Genomic DNA, 20206 nt, shown 5'->3' with positions numbered 1-20206 from the left:
ACTCTGCACTCACTACTCACTACTCTACTCACTACTCACTACTCTGCACTCACTACTCACTACTCTACTCACTACTCTACTCACTACTCAACTCACTACTCTACTCACTACTCAACTCACTACTCAACTCACTACTCACCTCACTACTCACTTCTCTACTCACTACTCACTACTCTGCACTCACTACTTTAGTCACCTCACTACTCTACTCACCTCACTACTCTACTCACTACTCCACTCACTACTCACTACTCTGCACTCACTACTCACTACTCTGCACTCACTACTCACTACTCTGCACTCACTACTCACTACTCTGCACTCACTACTCACTACTCTACTCACTACTCTACTCACTACTCACTACTCTGCACTCACTACTCACTAATCTACTCTACTCACTACTCTACTCACTACTCTGCACTCACTACTCACTACTCTGCACTCACTACTCACTACTCTGCACTCACTACTCACTACTCTGCACTCACTACTCACTACTCTGCACTCACTACTCACTACTCACTACTCTACTCACTACTCTGCACTCACTACTCTGTGTGCCTGGTGAAAGCGTGCACTGACGGCTGGTGGTGTGTGTATGCCTGGTGAAAGTGTGCACTGATGGTTAATGGTGTGTGTGTGCGCCTGGTGAAAGCTTGCAGTGACGGCTGGTGGTGTGTGTGAGCTTGGTGAAAAGCTGATTACCCTGCATACTCACATAGTGATTACCCTGCATACTCAAACACTGCTCACCCTGCACAGTCACACACTGCTTAACCTACACACGCACACACTGCTCACCCTACACACTCACACACTGCTCACCCTACACACTCACACACTGTTAACCCTGCATACTGCTCACCCTGCACGCTCACACACTGCTCACCCTGCAAAGTCACACACTGCTCACCCTGCACACTCACACACTGCTGGCGCTGGACACCAACGTACTGCTCACCCTGCATACTCACACACTGCTGACCCTGCACACTGACACACTGCTGGCCCTGGACACCAACGTACTGCTCACCCTGCATGCTCACACACTGCTGACCCTGCACACACACACACTCCTGGCCCTGGACACCCACATACTGATCACCCTGCATACTTACATACTGATCACCCTGCATACTCACACTCTGCTCACCCTGCATACTCACACTCAGCTCACCCTGCATACTCACACTCTGCTCACCCTGCATACTCACACTCTGCTCACCCTGCATACTCGCACTCTGCTCACCCTGCATACTCGCACTCTGCTCACCCTGCATACTCGCACTCTGCTCACCCTGCATACTCGCACTCTGCTCACCCTGCATACTCGCACTCTGCTCACCCTGCATACTCGCACTCTGCTCACCCTGCATACTCGCACTCTGCTCACCCTGCATACTCGCACTCTGCTCACCCTGCATACTCGCACTCTGCTCACCCTGCATACTCGCACTCTGCTCACCCTGCATACTCGCACTCTGCTCACCCTGCATACTCACACACTGCTGACCCTGCACACTGACACACTGCTGGCCCTGGACACCCGTATACTGATCACCCTGTATACTCGTATACTGATCACCCTGCATACTCAAACACTGCTCACCCTGCATACTCACACACTGCTGACCCTGCACACTGACACACTGCCGGCCCTGGACACCAACGTACTGCTCACCCTGCATGCTCACACACTGCTGACCCTGCACACTCACACACTCCTGGCCCTGGACACCCACATACTGATCACCCTGCATACTTACATACTGATCACCATGCATACTCACACTCTGCTCACCCTGCATACTCACACTCTGCTCACCCTGCATACTCACACTCTGCTCACCCTGCATACTCGCACTCTGCTCACCCTGCATACTCGCACTCTGCTCACCCTGCATACTCGCACTCTGCTCACCCTGCATACTCGCACTCTGCTCACCCTGCATACTCGCACTCTGCTCACCCTGCATACTCGCACTCTGCTCACCCTGCATACTCGCACTCTGCTCACCCTGCATACTCGCACTCTGCTCACCCTGCATACTCGCACTCTGCTCACCCTGCATACTCGCACTCTGCTCACCCTGCATACTCGCACTCTGCTCACCCTGCATACTCGCACTCTGCTCACCCTGCATACTCGCACTCTGCTCACCCTGCATACTCACACACTGCTGACCCTGCACACTGACACACTGCCGGCCCTGGACACCAACGTACTGCTCACCCTGCATGCTCACACACTGCTGACCCTGCACACTCACACACTCCTGGCCCTGGACACCCACATACTGATCACCCTGCATACTTACATACTGATCACCCTGCATACTCACACTCTGCTCACCCTGCATACTCACACTCTGCTCACCCTGCATACTCACACTCTGCTCACCCTGCATACTCACACTCTGCTCACCCTGCATACTCACACTCTGCTTACCCTGCATACTCACACTCTGCTCACCCTGCATACTCGCACTCTGCTCACCCTGCATACTTACATACTGATCACCCTGCATACTCACACTCTGCTCACCCTGCATACTCACACTCTGCTCACCCTGCATACTCACACTCTGCTCACCCTGCATACTCGCACTCTGCTCACCCTGCATACTCGCACTCTGCTCACCCTGCATACTCGCACTCTGCTCACCCTGCATACTCGCACTCTGCTCACCCTGCATACTCGCACTCTGCTCACCCTGCATACTCGCACTCTGCTCACCCTGCATACTCGCACTCTGCTGACCCTGCATACTCGCACTCTGCTCACCCTGCATACTCGCACTCTGCTCACCCTGCATACTCGCACTCTGCTCACCCTGCATACTCGCACTCTGCTCACCCTGCATACTCGCACTCTGCTCACCCTGCATACTCGCACTCTGCTCACCCTGCATACTCACACACTGCTGACCCTGCACACTGACACACTGCTGGCCCTGGACACCCGTATACTGATCACCCTGTATACTCGTATACTGATCACCCTGCATACTCAAACACTGCTCACCCTGCATACTCACACACTGCTGACCCTGCACACTGACACACTGCCAGCCCTGGACACCAACGTACTGCTCACCCTGCATGCTCACACACTGCTGACCCTGCACACTCACACACTCCTGGCCCTGGACACCCACATACTGATCACCCTGCATACTTACATACTGATCACCCTGCATACTCACACTCTGCTCACCCTGCAAACTCACACTCTGCTCACCCTGCATACTCGCACTCTGCTCACCCTGCATACTCGCACTCTGCTCACCCTGCATACTCGCACTCTGCTCACCCTGCATACTCGCACTCTGCTCACCCTGCATACTCGCACTCTGCTCACCCTGCATACTCGCACTCTGCTCACCCTGCATACTCGCACTCTGCTCACCCTGCATACTCGCACTCTGCTCACCCTGCATACTCGCACTCTGCTCACCCTGCATACTCGCACTCTGCTCACCCTGCATACTCGCACTCTGCTCACCCTGCATACTCGCACTCTGCTCACCCTGCATACTCGCACTCTGCTCACCCTGCATACTCGCACTCTGCTCACCCTGCATACTCGCACTCTGCTCACCCTGCATACTCGCACTCTGCTCACCCTGCATACTCGCACTCTGCTCACCCTGCATACTCGCACTCTGCTCACCCTGCATACTCGCACTCTGCTCACCCTGCATACTCGCACTCTGCTCACCCTGTATACTCACACACTGCTGACCCTGCATACTCGCACTCTGCTCACCCTGCATACTCGCACTCTGCTCACCCTGCATACTCACACACTGCTGACCCTGCACACTGACACACTGCTGGCCCTGGACACCCGTATACTGATCACCCTGTATACTCGTATACTGCTCACCCTGCATACTCACACACTGCTGACCCTGCACACTGACACACTGCCGGCCCTGGACACCAACGTACTGCTCACCCTGCATGCTCACACACTGCTGACCCTGCACACTCACACACTCCTGGCCCTGGACACCCACATACTGATCACCCTGCATACTTACATACTGATCACCATGCATACTCACACTCTGCTCACCCTGCATACTCACACTCTGCTCACCCTGCATACTCACACTCTGCTCACCCTGCATACTCGCACTCTGCTCACCCTGCATACTCGCACTCTGCTCACCCTGCATACTCGCACTCTGCTCACCCTGCATACTCGCACTCTGCTCACCCTGCATACTCGCACTCTGCTCACCCTGCATACTCGCACTCTGCTCACCCTGCATACTCGCACTCTGCTCACCCTGCATACTCGCACTCTGCTCACCCTGCATACTCGCACTCTGCTCACCCTGCATACTCGCACTCTGCTCACCCTGCATACTCGCACTCTGCTCACCCTGCATACTCACACACTGCTGACCCTGCACACTGACACACTGCTGGCCCTGGACACCCGTATACTGATCACCCTGTATACTCGTATACTGATCACCCTGCATACTCAAACACTGCTCACCCTGCATACTCAAACACTGCTCACCCTGCATACTCACACACTGCTGACCCTGCACACTGACACACTGCCGGCCCTGGACACCAACGTACTGCTCACCCTGCATGCTCACACACTGCTGACCCTGCACACTCACACACTCCTGGCCCTGGACACCCACATACTGATCACCCTGCATACTTACATACTGATCACCCTGCATACTCACACTCTGCTCACCCTGCATACTCACACTCTGCTCACCCTGCATACTCACACTCTGCTCACCCTGCATACTCACACTCTGCTCACCCTGCATACTCACACTCTGCTCACCCTGCATACTCACACTCTGCTTACCCTGCATACTCACACTCTGCTCACCCTGCATACTCGCACTCTGCTCACCCTGCATACTTACATACTGATCACCCTGCATACTCACACTCTGCTCACCCTGCATACTCGCACTCTGCTCACCCTGCATACTCGCACTCTGCTCACCCTGCATACTCGCACTCTGCTCACCCTGCATACTCGCACTCTGCTCACCCTGCATACTCGCACTCTGCTCACCCTGCATACTCGCACTCTGCTCACCCTGCATACTCGCACTCTGCTCACCCTGCATACTCGCACTCTGCTCACCCTGCATACTCGCACTCTGCTCACCCTGCATACTCGCACTCTGCTCACCCTGCATACTCGCACTCTGCTCACCCTGCATACTCGCACTCTGCTCACCCTGCATACTCGCACTCTGCTCACCCTGCATACTCGCACTCTGCTCACCCTGCATACTCGCACTCTGCTCACCCTGCATACTCGCACTCTGCTCACCCTGCATACTCGCACTCTGCTCACCCTGCATACTCGCACTCTGCTCACCCTGCATACTCACACACTGCTGACCCTGCACACTGACACACTGCTGGCCCTGGACACCCGTATACTGATCACCCTGTATACTCGTATACTGATCACCCTGCATACTCAAACACTGCTCACCCTGCATACTCACACACTGCTGACCCTGCACACTGACACACTGCCGGCCCTGGACACCAACGTACTGCTCACCCTGCATGCTCACACACTGCTGACCCTGCACACTCACACACTCCTGGCCCTGGACACCCACATACTGATCACCCTGCATACTTACATACTGATCTCCCTGCATACTCACACTCTGCTCACCCTGCAAACTCACACTCTGCTCACCCTGCATACTCGCACTCTGCTCACCCTGCATACTCGCACTCTGCTCACCCTGCATACTCGCACTCTGCTCACCCTGCATACTCGCACTCTGCTCACCCTGCATACTCGCACTCTGCTCACCCTGCATACTCGCACTCTGCTCACCCTGCATACTCGCACTCTGCTCACCCTGCATACTCGCACTCTGCTCACCCTGCATACTCGCACTCTGCTCACCCTGCATACTCGCACTCTGCTCACCCTGCATACTCGCACTCTGCTCACCCTGCATACTCGCACTCTGCTCACCCTGCATACTCGCACTCTGCTCACCCTGCATACTCGCACTCTGCTCACCCTGCATACTCGCACTCTGCTCACCCTGCATACTCACACACTGCTGACCCTGCATACTCGCACTCTGCTCACCCTGCATACTCGCACTCTGCTCACCCTGCATACTCGCACTCTGCTCACCCTGCATACTCACACACTGCTGACCCTGCACACTGACACACTGCTGGCCCTGGACACCCGTATACTGATCACCCTGTATACTCGTATACTGATCACCCTGCATACTCAAACACTGCTCACCCTGCATACTCACACACTGCTGACCCTGCACACTGACACACTGCCGGCCCTGGACACCAACGTACTGCTCACCCTGCATGCTCACACACTGCTGACCCTGCACACTCACACACTCCTGGCCCTGGACACCCACATACTGATCACCCTGCATACTTACATACTGATCACCCTGCATACTCACACTCTGCTCACCCTGCAAACTCACACTCTGCTCACCCTGCATACTCGCACTCTGCTCACCCTGCATACTCGCCCTCTGCTCACCCTGCATACTCGCACTCTGCTCACCCTGCATACTCGCACTCTGCTCACCCTGCATACTCGCACTCTGCTCACCCTGCATACTCGCACTCTGCTCACCCTGCATACTCGCACTCTGCTCACCCTGCATACTCGCACTCTGCTCACCCTGCATACTCGCACTCTGCTCACCCTGCATACTCGCACTCTGCTCACCCTGCATACTCGCACTCTGCTCACCCTGCATACTCGCACTCTGCTCACCCTGCATACTCGCACTCTGCTCACCCTGCATACTCGCACTCTGCTCACCCTGCATACTCGCACTCTGCTCACCCTGCATACTCGCACTCTGCTCACCCTGCATACTCGCACACTGCTGACCCTGCACACTGACACACTGCTGGCCCTGGACACCCGTATACTGATCACCCTGTATACTCGTATACTGATCACCCTGCATACTCGTATACTGATCACCCTGCATACTCAAACACTGCTCACCCTGCATACTCACACACTGCTGACCCTGCACACTGACACACTGCCGGCCCTGGACACCAACGTACTGCTCACCCTGCATGCTCACACACTGCTGACCCTGCACACTCACACACTCCTGGCCCTGGACACCCACATACTGATCACCCTGCATACTTACATACTGATCACCCTGCATACTCACACTCTGCTCACCCTGCAAACTCGCACTCTGCTCACCCTGCATACTCGCACTCTGCTCACCCTGCATACTCGCACTCTGCTCACCCTGCATACTCGCACTCTGCTCACCCTGCATACTCGCACTCTGCTCACCCTGCATACTCGCACTCTGCTCACCCTGCATACTCGCACTCTGCTCACCCTGCATACTCACACACTGCTGACCCTGCACACTGACACACTGCCGGCCCTGGACACCAACGTACTGCTCACCCTGCATGCTCACACACTGCTGACCCTGCACACTCACACACTCCTGGCCCTGGACACCCACATACTGATCACCCTGCATACTTACATACTGCTCACCCTGCATACTCACACTCTGCTCACCCTGCAAACTCACACTCTGCTCACCCTGCATACTCGCACTCTGCTCACCTGCCCTCAGCGAACTAGCATCCACCTGGAAACCTTTCCAGAGAGGCCATGGACTGTATGGGCTTGGAACCATTTGGCGGTTATACAGCAGCGAGGGAAACTGTGCCTGTTCTGTTATGTATTAGTGAAGTGGCTGCATCAGACAGGGTTCAGAAAGTTCAAAATGCCTAAACTTCATTAGAAATTACGGAAGTCTGGGAATGTGCATCAGTCTTGCAGTCAACAGCCTGTTCTAGAAACTGTGGGGCAGTGAAGTTTTTAAAAATCTGATTACGTAGACAACGTCTCTCTCCTCCGTGTTCTGGATCATTGAACTGAAACCTACACACATTCAAACAACGGACGGACACACTCCCCTTCCCAGACCCTAAAAATAAACAGTCAGCACACCATCGCTCATTATTCTTACAGACTGTCATGCAGAGGCAGAAAAAAGACACCCCGTAGCAACTTAAAACAAGAACTACAGCGTGGACGAGCATGTATGAGTCATCTTCTGTGAGCCTCGCCTGCTGCCTCTCGTCATTTAACATTGAACGCGCTCACCGCTGTGAACGCGTTCGCATCATCTGGCTTGCATTACACGGGCACTCTGACAGCTCGTAATTAAGATTAATCACTCTGCCATGCTCGCTCTCGCAGACAAAATGCCACATCGGGCACGCGTACATTACTTACAGCCTATCACTTCAAGGCTACTACATACACAGCACAGGGAAGACGAATCACTGACCAGATGCCAGAAAACGCAAAGGAATGTGTGGAATTCCTCTCACCAAGGCCCTTCTTCTTCTTCTTCTTTTTTTTTCTTATAACATTAGGATCTCTTAACTCCTCCCCCAGGAGGGGGAGGAGTCCGAGCCCTAAAAAAGACAGTGCGAGTAATTTGATTGAGTGGTACGCCATACTGGACAGTACCGGCCCTTAAAGCACTGGTGTAACGTACTGCTGCTAGTACGCTTGGACGCCTCTTCGGACTTATGAAGCGCTAGGCGGGCGACATCTCGGTCACAGCTAAAACTCAAGGCAGGATTCAGATATCTATGTGGCTATGCGATCAAATATTTCTGTATAAAAATAAAGCCTGATAAGAGACCTTTATTGTAATGGCCCTTTGAAAAAAATTACGCAATATTTAGTGGCAATTTTCTATGAGGCACTAATTATAGCAGCTTTGTTTAAGTGAGGTAACTCTTTTCCCATTCTGCCTATTGAAGAAAACAATCCAACAAGCTCGTGTGAGTATCTCTCTTTATTCATCAGTAATTTGGACATATAAAAAACACAGAAAGCAGCAGACCAGCCGTCGCAGATCACAGGCAGAGAGTGCAAGATTCATTACATCTGCAAGAAGTAAATATTACGCCCCACCACTTGCAAATGTCACCGTCTGCCATGATGCTGAAGAGTACATGAGGATTCTATGTGACTTGCCAGATGGTGCCAGTTAGGAGAAGAGCTAGAAAGCCATATTGTACTGTTGCCTGGAAGTGAAGTACGTTTGTTCTGCTACCTTGTACACTTTATAGACATGGTATCTCTAGTACCTTACTTTTTGCTGAGACTTTCAAAGAGTTTGGTGCTCGCAGGAAAAGAGGGAGAGTGATGGACAGAGGCATAGCTCTATATTGTGCCGCAGAGGCACTAGTGCCCAGAAGTGCAAGGGTCCCAGGGCACCTTGGTCATGATTGTTTTTTCTCTATTAAGCTGGTGGAAAGGGGCCCATTTTCATTGTTTACATATGGTATTCGGGATCACTGCTACGCCACTGGTGATGGTATCACGTGTGTGTGTGTGTGGGGGGAGGGAGCAAAGGAGGTAGCTTAAAAAGTACAGTAGTGCTAAATAAGTTTGAAGCTGTCTGACTACTATTTCTGCAACTTTATATTTCATTAAATTTTTAATAATTTCTAAATAGCACTTACCGCTCAATATTGTGATCATTTTAAGATGTACCTCACGTCCTTCCTATGTTAGATCTTGTACTATCTTGTAGTGTTTATGTTATAAGTGTTGTTGTGAAACTATTTTTAGGTCGAAGCCTACCAGACAGATGCGATGTCTGGTTTGCTAAAGATACCTTGGGGACATTCAGAAAGCTGACTTAGGAAAGCATTCCGCCCTTTGCTTGCCATTGGCTTTGTGGTTTGTAACTCACATTTTCTGGCTTTCTATTTGCTGGCTTTATTTGCTTTATGCTGTCCAGCTTGAGTTCATCCCTCCCGGTGCCCCTTATCTTGTCACATTTGCTATGTATTCAAAGACAAAGGTCAAATGTCAAGCTCTCTTCCAAGGGAACTTGGTGTTTACTTTTCTTTCTCTGACTTTAAAATGATAGAATGTATGTGACAATCCTGCTGAGCATCCTTGTAAGGGGAGAGGGTGTAGGAACAGTGCTTAATATGAGCCAGTGGTTTCCGGTACTGAGCAATGGTACTTAATTTTCAACAATGACGCTTGTGGCAGTGTGCCACCAGGTGGCGCTAACTGAGATGACCACAACAACAGTCAATTATTAATTCAGTACACATTAAAAATACTATTGCCTGTTGCCCAAGCCATCCTTATAGCTTCAGGGGCCTGGAAGAGTTTGAATTCACTCACTTGAAAGAGTGTGATAGTAGTTGTGTTATTACTATAATTGGCAGTGCAGACAGGGGCACTGTGTGGTGCAAGCTGTAGTGGCATCCTGACTAGAGCCCTGGTACTTGTTTTATTACAGATTAAGCACTGTAAAGGAAGTTTTTTCCTAGCACAGAAAGAACTGTGCTGATGTTTTCAGAATGTATCCGAAGTCATAATTAGTTCAACTAAAGCACATTTTTTAATGATTCTGAAGTGTGGTGGAAACATATTTGAATTCAATCAAAACACATCAATGCAGTACATGATGACATTAGCACACATTGCCGTTTGTATGCAGTAAAACAGTAATTTGAAGCAAATATAATGTTCATTTGAATTGAAAATGTGTTGTCTGTAATTGCAGTGCGCTACTACACCATGCATGCTCTACATTATGCCACTCTACTCCATGCCCTTCCACTCTGACATGCCACTCCACTATACGCCCCTCTACTCTAACACTATACTCCATGCCACTTGACTCCACGCTACCCAAATCTATGCCTCTCACTCCACGACACAACACACAACTCCCCTCCACACCACTTACCCCAACCCATTCCACTTACCCCACACCAGTCAATCCCACTCTACTTCAATCTATCCCACTCCAGTGTACCCCTATCTACCCCACCCACTCCACTTTGCTACAGTCTAGCCCAATGTACTCCACTCCAAGCTACCCCACTCTACCACTCCACTCTAATCTACCCCACCCCAATCCAGCTCACTGTAACCCAATCCACCCCACTACACTCCAGTCTACCTCAATCCACTCCAGTACGATCCAATCTCCCCCACTCCAATACACTCTACCCAAATCTGCCCCACCCCAATCTACACTAGTCCAATCTACACCACTCCATTTCATTCAGTCTTCCACACTTCAGCCTACCACACTCAACTCCACTCTAACCCACGCCTCCCAAGCCACCCCACTCCGATCTACCAAACCCCACTCCCATCTACCTCATCCCACTCCGCCCCAATCTACCCTACTCATATCAACCCCACTCCAATCTAAACCTATCTGCTCGAATCTACCCCACTCCACTTCATTCAATCTACCACACTTCAGCTTACCACACTCCACTCTACTCTAATCCAGTCCACTCCAATCTAACCCACTCCTCCCCAGCCACCCCACTCCAATCTACCAAAACACCACTCCCATCTACCCCATCCCACTCCAACCCAATGTACCCTACTCCAATCTACCCCACTCACAATCTACTCCTATCTAATCAATCCCAATCTACTCCACCCCGACCCCAACCCACCCCATGCCAGTCTACCTCACCCCAATCCACTTCAGTTACCCCACTCCAATCTATCCTACTTCACTCCACCCCAATCTACTCCGTTTCACCCCAGCCTACTCCAGTTCAATCTCCCCCATTCAATCTACCCCACTCACCCACTCCAATCTACCCCACTCTAGTCCACTCCACCCCACTCCAGTCTATCCCAATACTATCCCACTCTACCCCAATCTACCCTACTCCAATCTTGGCACACCATCCCAATCTATCCCACACCCCTCCAATTACCCCACTCACCCTTCTCTAATCCATTCCACCTCAATCTACCCCAATTCAATCTATCACACTCCAGTCTGCCACACTGATATACCCAACTGCCCCAGTGCAATCTACCCCACTCCATCTCAATCCAACCCACTCCTTTCTACCCCCTCCAGCCTACAATCATCTACCCAAACCCACTCTACTCCAATCTACCCCACCTCACTTTACTCCAATCTACCCCATTCCACTCTACTCCACTCCAATCTACTCCACCCCACCCCATCACGTTCCCTGCCACTAACCTTTTTTAATGAGAAAATAGTAAATTAGGCTGTTGGATGCATATATACACTCCACGATAACAGAATGAGTGTGCCACCTTCTCTTGCTCTGAAAGCTTCTGCACACAGATCTAAGATAGCTGCCTCTCTCTGGTCTATATGTTAACTTTATTTCTGATGAGATGAGAGGGAGAAAGGCTTGACTTTGAGGTGGGATATGAAAGGTGGGAGATGAAAGGTAGTCTAACATGTATTTCTTTGAGAGGACTAAAGTGTAGCTATTAGGCAATACGCACATCTAGCCATGAGCTTTTGGGAGTAGTGTTTTTTTTATTTTAATTTTATTTACAAGGTTCTAACCTTATTCCCTCCACCCCTCGCCCGAGCACCACTTTCAGATGGTCCTGAAAAGGGGAATAAAGCCATGGGGAGGGTAGCGTGAAAGGTGGTGGTGATTGGAGACACTGGGTTAAGTGTTTACAGCTTTTTGGCTGCTAGTTGCCTGTGATTGCCATAAAGTGACATCAACATCCCTCGCTCAACTCCACCACCGGTCACTTCCCACGTTGTGTGGTAGGTGCCTGAGGACAGCTCCTATTGATCTGTGGTTGCTGGTTGTAGGAGGGGTGGTGTAGAGGGCGTGGGTGGCACTCGAACCTTCCTGGCTCTTTTCCATCACTCATTTCCTGCTCGGGGAGGATTTTACCTTCTTTTCACAGCAACGCAATTTGGAAATAAACTATCCGTGGCAGCGAGGCTTACTGCGGTAACTGAGCTGGAACATTTCCTCAACACCTGTGAATATTTGCTGCAGTTTCGATATATATATATATATTTTTTTTTTTAACTCAAATCGAAGTGGTGATTTATTGTGGTCGTTGTGTCTCTTTATATTCCTTATGTTCAATCAAAGGTCCCTTTAATATTGTGTGTATTTTCTTTCCTTGCATTTTCTCTGTTTCCCTAATTTTTTTCTCCCCCAAACGCGTTCTTTTTTCCTACATCATTTCCTTTTTCTTATTTAGGACTTTTATGACGTGTTTGCGTACTTATAACTTACCCCCCTGTCTTCCCTTGTCTATAATTGTAATGCTTTTTCATTTCTCTCCCTTTACTTAATACATTATTCTCATGTCTTTCTTTAAAGCTTTACTCTTTCCTTTACCTGCTTTGTTTCTCCTTCTCTCTTCTTTATTCAATATACGGATTACTTTGCTATCTTGCATTTCTTTCTTCTATACTTGCTCCTTTCACCTTCTTCCCCTTCCCCTCTTCCCTTACATGCGTATTCTGCTCTTTCTGTCTGCCCCTTTTGTTGTTTCACACATTTCTATTCCTTCTCTTTCCTTATCAGCTCGTTGTCAGTCTATTTGCTGTTCTTTTAGTTCTTTCTTTTTCCTTCCTTTCCAATTATCCTGCTGTACAGGAACGCAGACAATCCTTGAACCTGACAATTTTCGCACACTCTTCTGATATTACACTTTTTTTTAGCACACATGCGCATAGACTGTGACTTTTCTAAATATAACAATTTGTGACTAGTTGGTAGTCAAAGATGTTCACACCAAACAATATATATCATGAAAATATGTTCTCCTCGAAGTAGAATCTTCTCCAGATGATAAAAAAGTTCATTACGCTTTGAGGCCAATAATGAGTGTGGGGTTGGGAAGGAGATTTTGTGGGAATACGAACATATAGCCCCTTCACCTACTGCTTCTTTTTATCCTCCGAGGTCGCCTGTCAGTGGTGGCTGGCAACTATGTGGAGTGGAGGGGACGGCAAATAGGTGGTGATGGGTGGCTACACAAAATAATACATTCTCAAAATCCCCTTTATTGCTTGGCCTTCTACGTGTAACAACTCTCACTCCTTCCAATGCTCCCTGTGCCATTTATTGTACATATCTTTTCTTTTGTCCTACTGTAATCAAGTCGCTCACTGAATTTGGGACCGTATTGACTCTTGTATTTATCCTTGGTTTTGTCCCACTATTGTCATTTCCCTAACCCCCATCCTTGTATTTTGCCAATGCCATCCTGTACTTGGAACTGTACCATTTATTGTATATATCTCTGTCTTGTGTCCTATTGTAACCAAATCGCTCGCTGATTTTGGAACTGTATTGACTTTTGTATATATCCATGGCTTTGTCCCTCTATTGTTATTTCCCTAACCCCCATCCTTGTATTTTGCTTATGCCATCATGTATGCAACGTATCTTACCCTGTAAAGCGCTCTGATACCCTAACGGGTCATGTCCGCGCCATATAAAACTTCAAATAAATAAATAAACATAAATTAAATAAAATGAAATAAAACTTTACTTACAGTGTTGCTGCGTCCTTCTCGCCTCAGTCCTCTTCGCTCATGACGTCCAGTCCCCACCCAACTCCCTTAACCAATCCTTGTGCTGCTCTCACCAGCATGACAGCAGCACCAGGTGTGTAAGGAGCGGCCACTATCAATGCTCACATGAGCACTGGATGCTTTTGCCTTCTAACTGTGTTAGAGAAGTTTAAATTGCGATTTTTGTGGCTGGACATTGCAAGATGGCCGGCCAAAGAGACATGCGCACTTTAAACCAGTGCACTGGCAGCTCACCACCCCTTCCTGCTGCTGCCCCTATTCAGCGGGCCCTGTCCCGTCCTGACACTTGGTTCAGGATGGGTTGATGAGAAAAAAAATGTTAATGAAGTCAATTCATTACCATTTTATTTTTCATCTCTGGGGCTTTTCTGGGGGCATTTCAGTGGAACGACACTCTTTCGCTGTAATGTAGGACCTGTCCCTATCGCCTGTGCTGTATCAGTTGTGTGTGTTTGAAGAAAGCTTGCATTCCTGCGGTTTGTTACAAATGTGTGTACGTACACGTGCAGTGGTACTGCCCTTAAGGTAGTGGCGTAACACAAAATTATGGACCCCAAGCAGAGTGTGAGGAGGGGCTCCTAAGTCTCTTATCTCACAAAAATTCATTGGCCTTGAGCTGAATGCACCCACCACCTTCCCAGATTAAGTTGGGGATCTCCGGACGTCTTCGTTACGATCCTGCCTTGTACTGTTTTGTTTGTGACCAGTGAAGCTTCAACTACTTTTTCTGTGCATGCCCGAGGGAAGTTTACATATCTGCTCTTAGCAGGAGCGCAACTAGAGCCAAATTTGGCGGGGGGGGGGGGGGGGGGGGGGGGGGGGGGAGGGAGGTTTCGGGGCCTAATAAAAATGTCTGGGGAGAGCCAATTCTTCCAGCAATAGGCAGATTGGAGATGCGGGGGCTCAAAGAAGGGGTGAAAAAACAACGACTCGTTAACAAGTAAATGGTATATTAAAGACCTGTGAAGCACTCGGGTGTGTGCCCGAGAAGCTATCTCAGCCCGGACTGACACACAGAGGGGGGGGGGGTGCGTTGGGCTGAAGCCCTTTGAGCCCTATGGGCGTGGCGCGCCTGGTTCTCAGTGACACTTGAGAAATGGTAATCCAATGGCTTGCCAATGCTTATTGTAAGCTAATATAGGCTGTACTAAATGGTATGTTTAATCCTCTCACTCCAGATTCCAAGCTCTTTCTAGATGTCTTAGTACAGGGTAAAAGAGGTGGGCTGGAGTAGGTCACCCATCTCCTTAATTAATGTGCATAAAGGAGAAGGCTGCGTCACTCTGTGTTACTAAAGTTCCCGGTTGCTGTGATTTTTCTAGCCCTTGTGAGGTTGTCAAAGGTGAAGAGAACATTTCATAACTTTCCAGGCATCTTGCTATTGATTGGAAGATACAGATTTTCTTCTGCCACCTGGTGAGAGAACAAACAGGAGCCCAGCAGGATGCGGCTGCAGAATTCGCAAGATAGAAATCCCCATCCAGTAGATAGTTGGATAGCTGAGTGGCGGTTCTGTTTGCCTGCCATGTTGCTGCATCCCAACCCTTCAGAAGGGGAAAAGCGTGTCCGAGATTACGTATGTATGTGGTGTTTCTACAGCACAAACCAAGCCAGAATCCAGGAGGGGGCTGCACAGGTGCAGAGGCTAGACATAGTCAGCAAGTGGTGGGAGGGTAGCTGTGTGCTGTGAACGGAAGTGGAGTGTTACTTTGTCGTCATGTAGTGCTCTTTAGAGGCTTGCCGTCTGCACTTTCTTAAACTGGAGCAGGGTTTGGGCAGTTCTGATGAATGTAGTAATGTTGGTACAGATCATGGGTGCGTACTTGGAGAATACTTGTTGCCTTATTTTTGCTTTTTTTGCTCTTCATCATTTGAACCCAAGTTCAGGTCTTCATCCTTCGGAGGTCAATACATGGAGTAACATTAATAGCAGCTGTCAATTCACCTTATTCAGTGCTATAAAAACACATTTTTATCATTATTACAACTCCGGGATGTAGAGCACATGCAGTTACCAGAGAACCTTTAAATCGTCCCTGTGTGACGAAGCTGCAGAAAATGTGTGCACTAGTAAAAGTGCCCTGGAGTGGTTGTTGTCTGATTGCAGATCCTTAGCAAAGCGCGTATTTCAGTTTCTGGCGTTCTAGAAGCGCGAAACGTATTCGACCCATCGTGCATTTCTCTGTATTTAAAGTCGTTCTGCTTTTCCAGGGGTTGTGCTCTGTGTTTAACGTCGTATGCATTTCTCTTGTGTCTTTCAGTCCCTGCTGTTCTTTGCGTTGGTGGCCGCCGCGTGCCTGGCTCTTAACCTTGTGCTGCTTGTTGTCTACCTGTGCTGCGCCTGCTGTTCTCATGAAGAGGAGCAAACGCAGACCAAGAGGCCCAACACGTGCTGCGTCACCTGGACTGCCGTTGTGGCCGGACTCATCTGTTGGTAAGTTGATTGAGAGATGGTTTCTGTGCAGCTCTCGCTCCGTCTGAGTGATGGATTGGGCATCTTTTGGTGCTGGACTACAGTGACTCACATTGTATAGGGGCGGGTGGCTAGGACAAGTGGGCACGGGAATCTCCGTGCTTTGTGAAACCTACTGGGAGGCCTGTGGGTATCTTGAGAGCTGGACACATGGGCTGGTCAGAGATGGGCTCACTGGGATATGTGAAAACAGAGAGATGCACATCACACATGTCGGGACTGGGACATCGCCACACTCAGGCTGGTATGATGTCTACATCAGATGCCTAAATGATATGGGTTGGTAGGTCTGCACAGTGCAAGACACATATGGACCTGTAGATCTTCGCTGTCAGACAGCCACGGATCTATAGATCTTCCCATGATACACATGGACCTCGATCAACACAGTCAGACACACATGGAGCAGTTGATCTTCAAATGACACCCAGGAACCTATAAATCTTCACTGTCTGACATATAGACCTGTATGTTTTCATGTGACACATTTGGACGGACCTCTAGATCTTCATAGTCCCACACATATGGGCCTGCACATCTTCACAGTCGACACACATGGGCCTGTAAATCTTTTCATGGCGCACATCAAGCTGTAGATCTTCACAGTCAGACATACATGTTATGAGATCCATAACCGTAGACGGTGCTTAATTTGAGCCGGTGATTGCAGATGGGGCTCACCAGCAAGTGTTTTTGGGCACCGGCACTTACTTATCTTCATCATGCTTTCACCCAGAAGAAAAGAAAGAGAAACAGAAAAGGAGGAAATATGGAGGACTAGAAAGACGGAAAATTAGTGCCACACAGAGGACAAAGAGTGCACAAGGGAGAAGGGGTGCAGGGAGTGTCTTTGATGGGTTAAAGATATTTGAAGAGGACACAGGACAGCCCAGCCTTGGTATTCGGCTCTGCAACCTTCTCCAGCGCTGGCTTCTTCTGAGCACAAGTTTGGGCCCAGCACTTATTGTTTTAAATACTGAGCCCTGGCCAGAGGCACGTACAGGCTGAACAATCCTCACCTTCTATTACGTTTGAATATGTAGGTCAATGGACTTTGATTCCTGCTCACTTATGTGTTCACAGTCAGACGTGCATCTTTGTGGACATGAAGACCTGTCAACATATTAATATCATGCTGGATCCCTCGCTTTGTATGGAATGCTGGGGGTCGCTAAACAAAACTTGAACCCAAGAGGTCAGTCTGTGCATTGAGATAAAATCTCTCTTGGTCCCTGAGACTGTAGAACAAGTTTAAAGAAATAAGGTCTGGTGTTTCCAAGACCTGAGGTAGACCACCCAGACACAAGGCCATGTGCCCATGCAATCTACTAGGCTCCTTGTATCTTCCTTAAAATGGACATTCAGCACCTAAACTGACTCTACTCCAGTTCTACTGATGCTGCAGAGGTTTTACGAAACAGATGGAGCATGGTGGCGCAGGGGTGGGGGGGGGGGTATAAGAGCTATAAGCTAAGAACAAGGCAGGTACTGTGCCCACTGGCAGAGAACGACCTCTTTTATGCAGCCCCTTCTAATAGCAGGAGCGTGATGCGGCCTCTACTTTGCACAAATTAGAGATAATTCGAGGCATCACAAGATTTGACAGTGCTTGTTAATGGAATTAAATCTTTTGAGGTGGAGTACGATTCCCATGACCGGCTCCCCCGCTCATTCACTGTGCAGTTGACCGGAGGTCACGAGATCCCCCACCAGGCCACCGTTTGAACGGGGAAGGTGGGGGTGGAGAGTGGGGATTCACATGACTGATATTAAAAGAACACAGGGAGGGACCCAGAAAGACCGCAGCTGGCTTCTTAGCCATGCATTCGTGTGTAGCTGGTGCATATGAAATTAATTGAAAATAATACGGTTTAAGTATACAGAAATCTGGACCGGCTCTGCAGAAAGAATTCAAGTATCTATGCAAAGTCCGATAATGCTGCATCCTCCCCAGGACAGCTGCGTAAAGATGGGGCCTGCTTGTGATGGCTGTGCGAGGTGGACCCCTCGGGTGTCAAGGCGTTTTTTGGCATTCCAAAGGGGCTGTCTTGATAATGATGTCACAATAAGTTTCATATCTCAGCCAGGCACCATTCAAAACAAGCATTGGCAAAGTTATTTGGGTTGGCCATGGCAAGCTGGTGCTGTGGTTAATTTAATTTTTTAATGCAAGATATACCACACAAATAAAAAGAGAAGAATGAAAATACAGCGTCTCCTAAATATGGCTGTGTTCTGTCTGCAATAAAATTTATAAAAAAAAATGGATGTGCCTGTTTCACCAGTGATGTTTATGAATAGGGCTCCCGGTTTTATGGTATTTATTTTTTTGACATTTCTGTCTGTATTTATCCATATTTATTATGTGATTTGTGAAAAAATAATGCTGAAACTGGTATATTTCCACATTTATTTAACTAATAAATATGCAGTCATGCTTGAATACCTGCAAGGTTTCAGTGATCTGAACACCCTAAAAAGATAAATCAATACACTTATATGAAAATATGCACATCTCAGTATCAGCCTTGTGCGTACCTACTGCTGTTTAAGCCTCTTTACTAAAATTCCTTTCTTTTTTCCACCCCTTACATATCAATCTACACAGTTATTACCCTGGGCAGTCATGGCAAATTGTATTTAGAATCACTCAAAATGCACCATATATTCGTTTTTATCCACACTTAAAAATAAACACAGGTACGAAATTAAACGGTTTTCTGTCTGTATTTATCTTTAAAATTCAGTAAAAACGGTAAACAGGGAGCCCTATTTATAAACAAGCGTTTGTTCTGTGCTGTGCATTTCATTATTATTTGTGAAGTAGACAAGAGTAAATTAGCACCTAAACAAGCACTCAAATCGCAGATAGATACAATGTTGCAATGTCATTTAAACACTTCATAAAAAAGTTTCAAATGTAGTGTGGGCAAATCAATTGCCAGCATTAGAAGTTCATTTAAAAATGAAAGAATATAAAAAGCACACTTTGAACCTGCTTTGCATCTGAAGAGAAAATAATAATTTTTAGGCACACATGAACAATGTGCACAGGCTTTATGCAGTCGCACATAGTGAAGGGAACCAGTAGGTAAAATGGATTGAGCTATTGCCCCACATTGTGATGGGCAGAAGGAACATGAGAATTTAACAATGGGTGAAGTCTGCAGACTGAAATCACTTGTATGTTTGTGTAATATGTATTTACGTGCGGGGAGAAAACAATAGTCTGTCTATCAAAATAACATTATCTCATAGGCTAGACCTAAAAGGACAATCCGGATTGCTCATTGCT

General features: G+C 48.6%; 1 protein-coding gene across 1 annotated transcript in view; it reads left to right on the top strand.

Annotated features, from left to right (window-relative positions):
* The window catches only part of TTYH2 (tweety family member 2), a 423103-nt gene that overhangs the window by 153884 nt on the left and 249013 nt on the right, over nt 1-20206 (top strand). Inside the window, exon 2 of the mRNA XM_078654259.1 lies at nt 16700-16872. Coding sequence (XP_078510385.1) covers nt 16700-16872 — 173 coding nt within the window. The remainder of the gene's footprint in view (nt 1-16699; nt 16873-20206) is intronic.

This window comes from Lissotriton helveticus, chromosome 7 (assembly GCF_964261635.1).
Source record: "Lissotriton helveticus chromosome 7, aLisHel1.1, whole genome shotgun sequence".
NCBI lineage: Eukaryota > Metazoa > Chordata > Amphibia > Caudata > Salamandridae > Lissotriton > Lissotriton helveticus.
The sequence above is the reverse complement of the archived record's forward strand: the minus strand, read 5'-3'. Positions and strand labels throughout refer to the sequence as shown.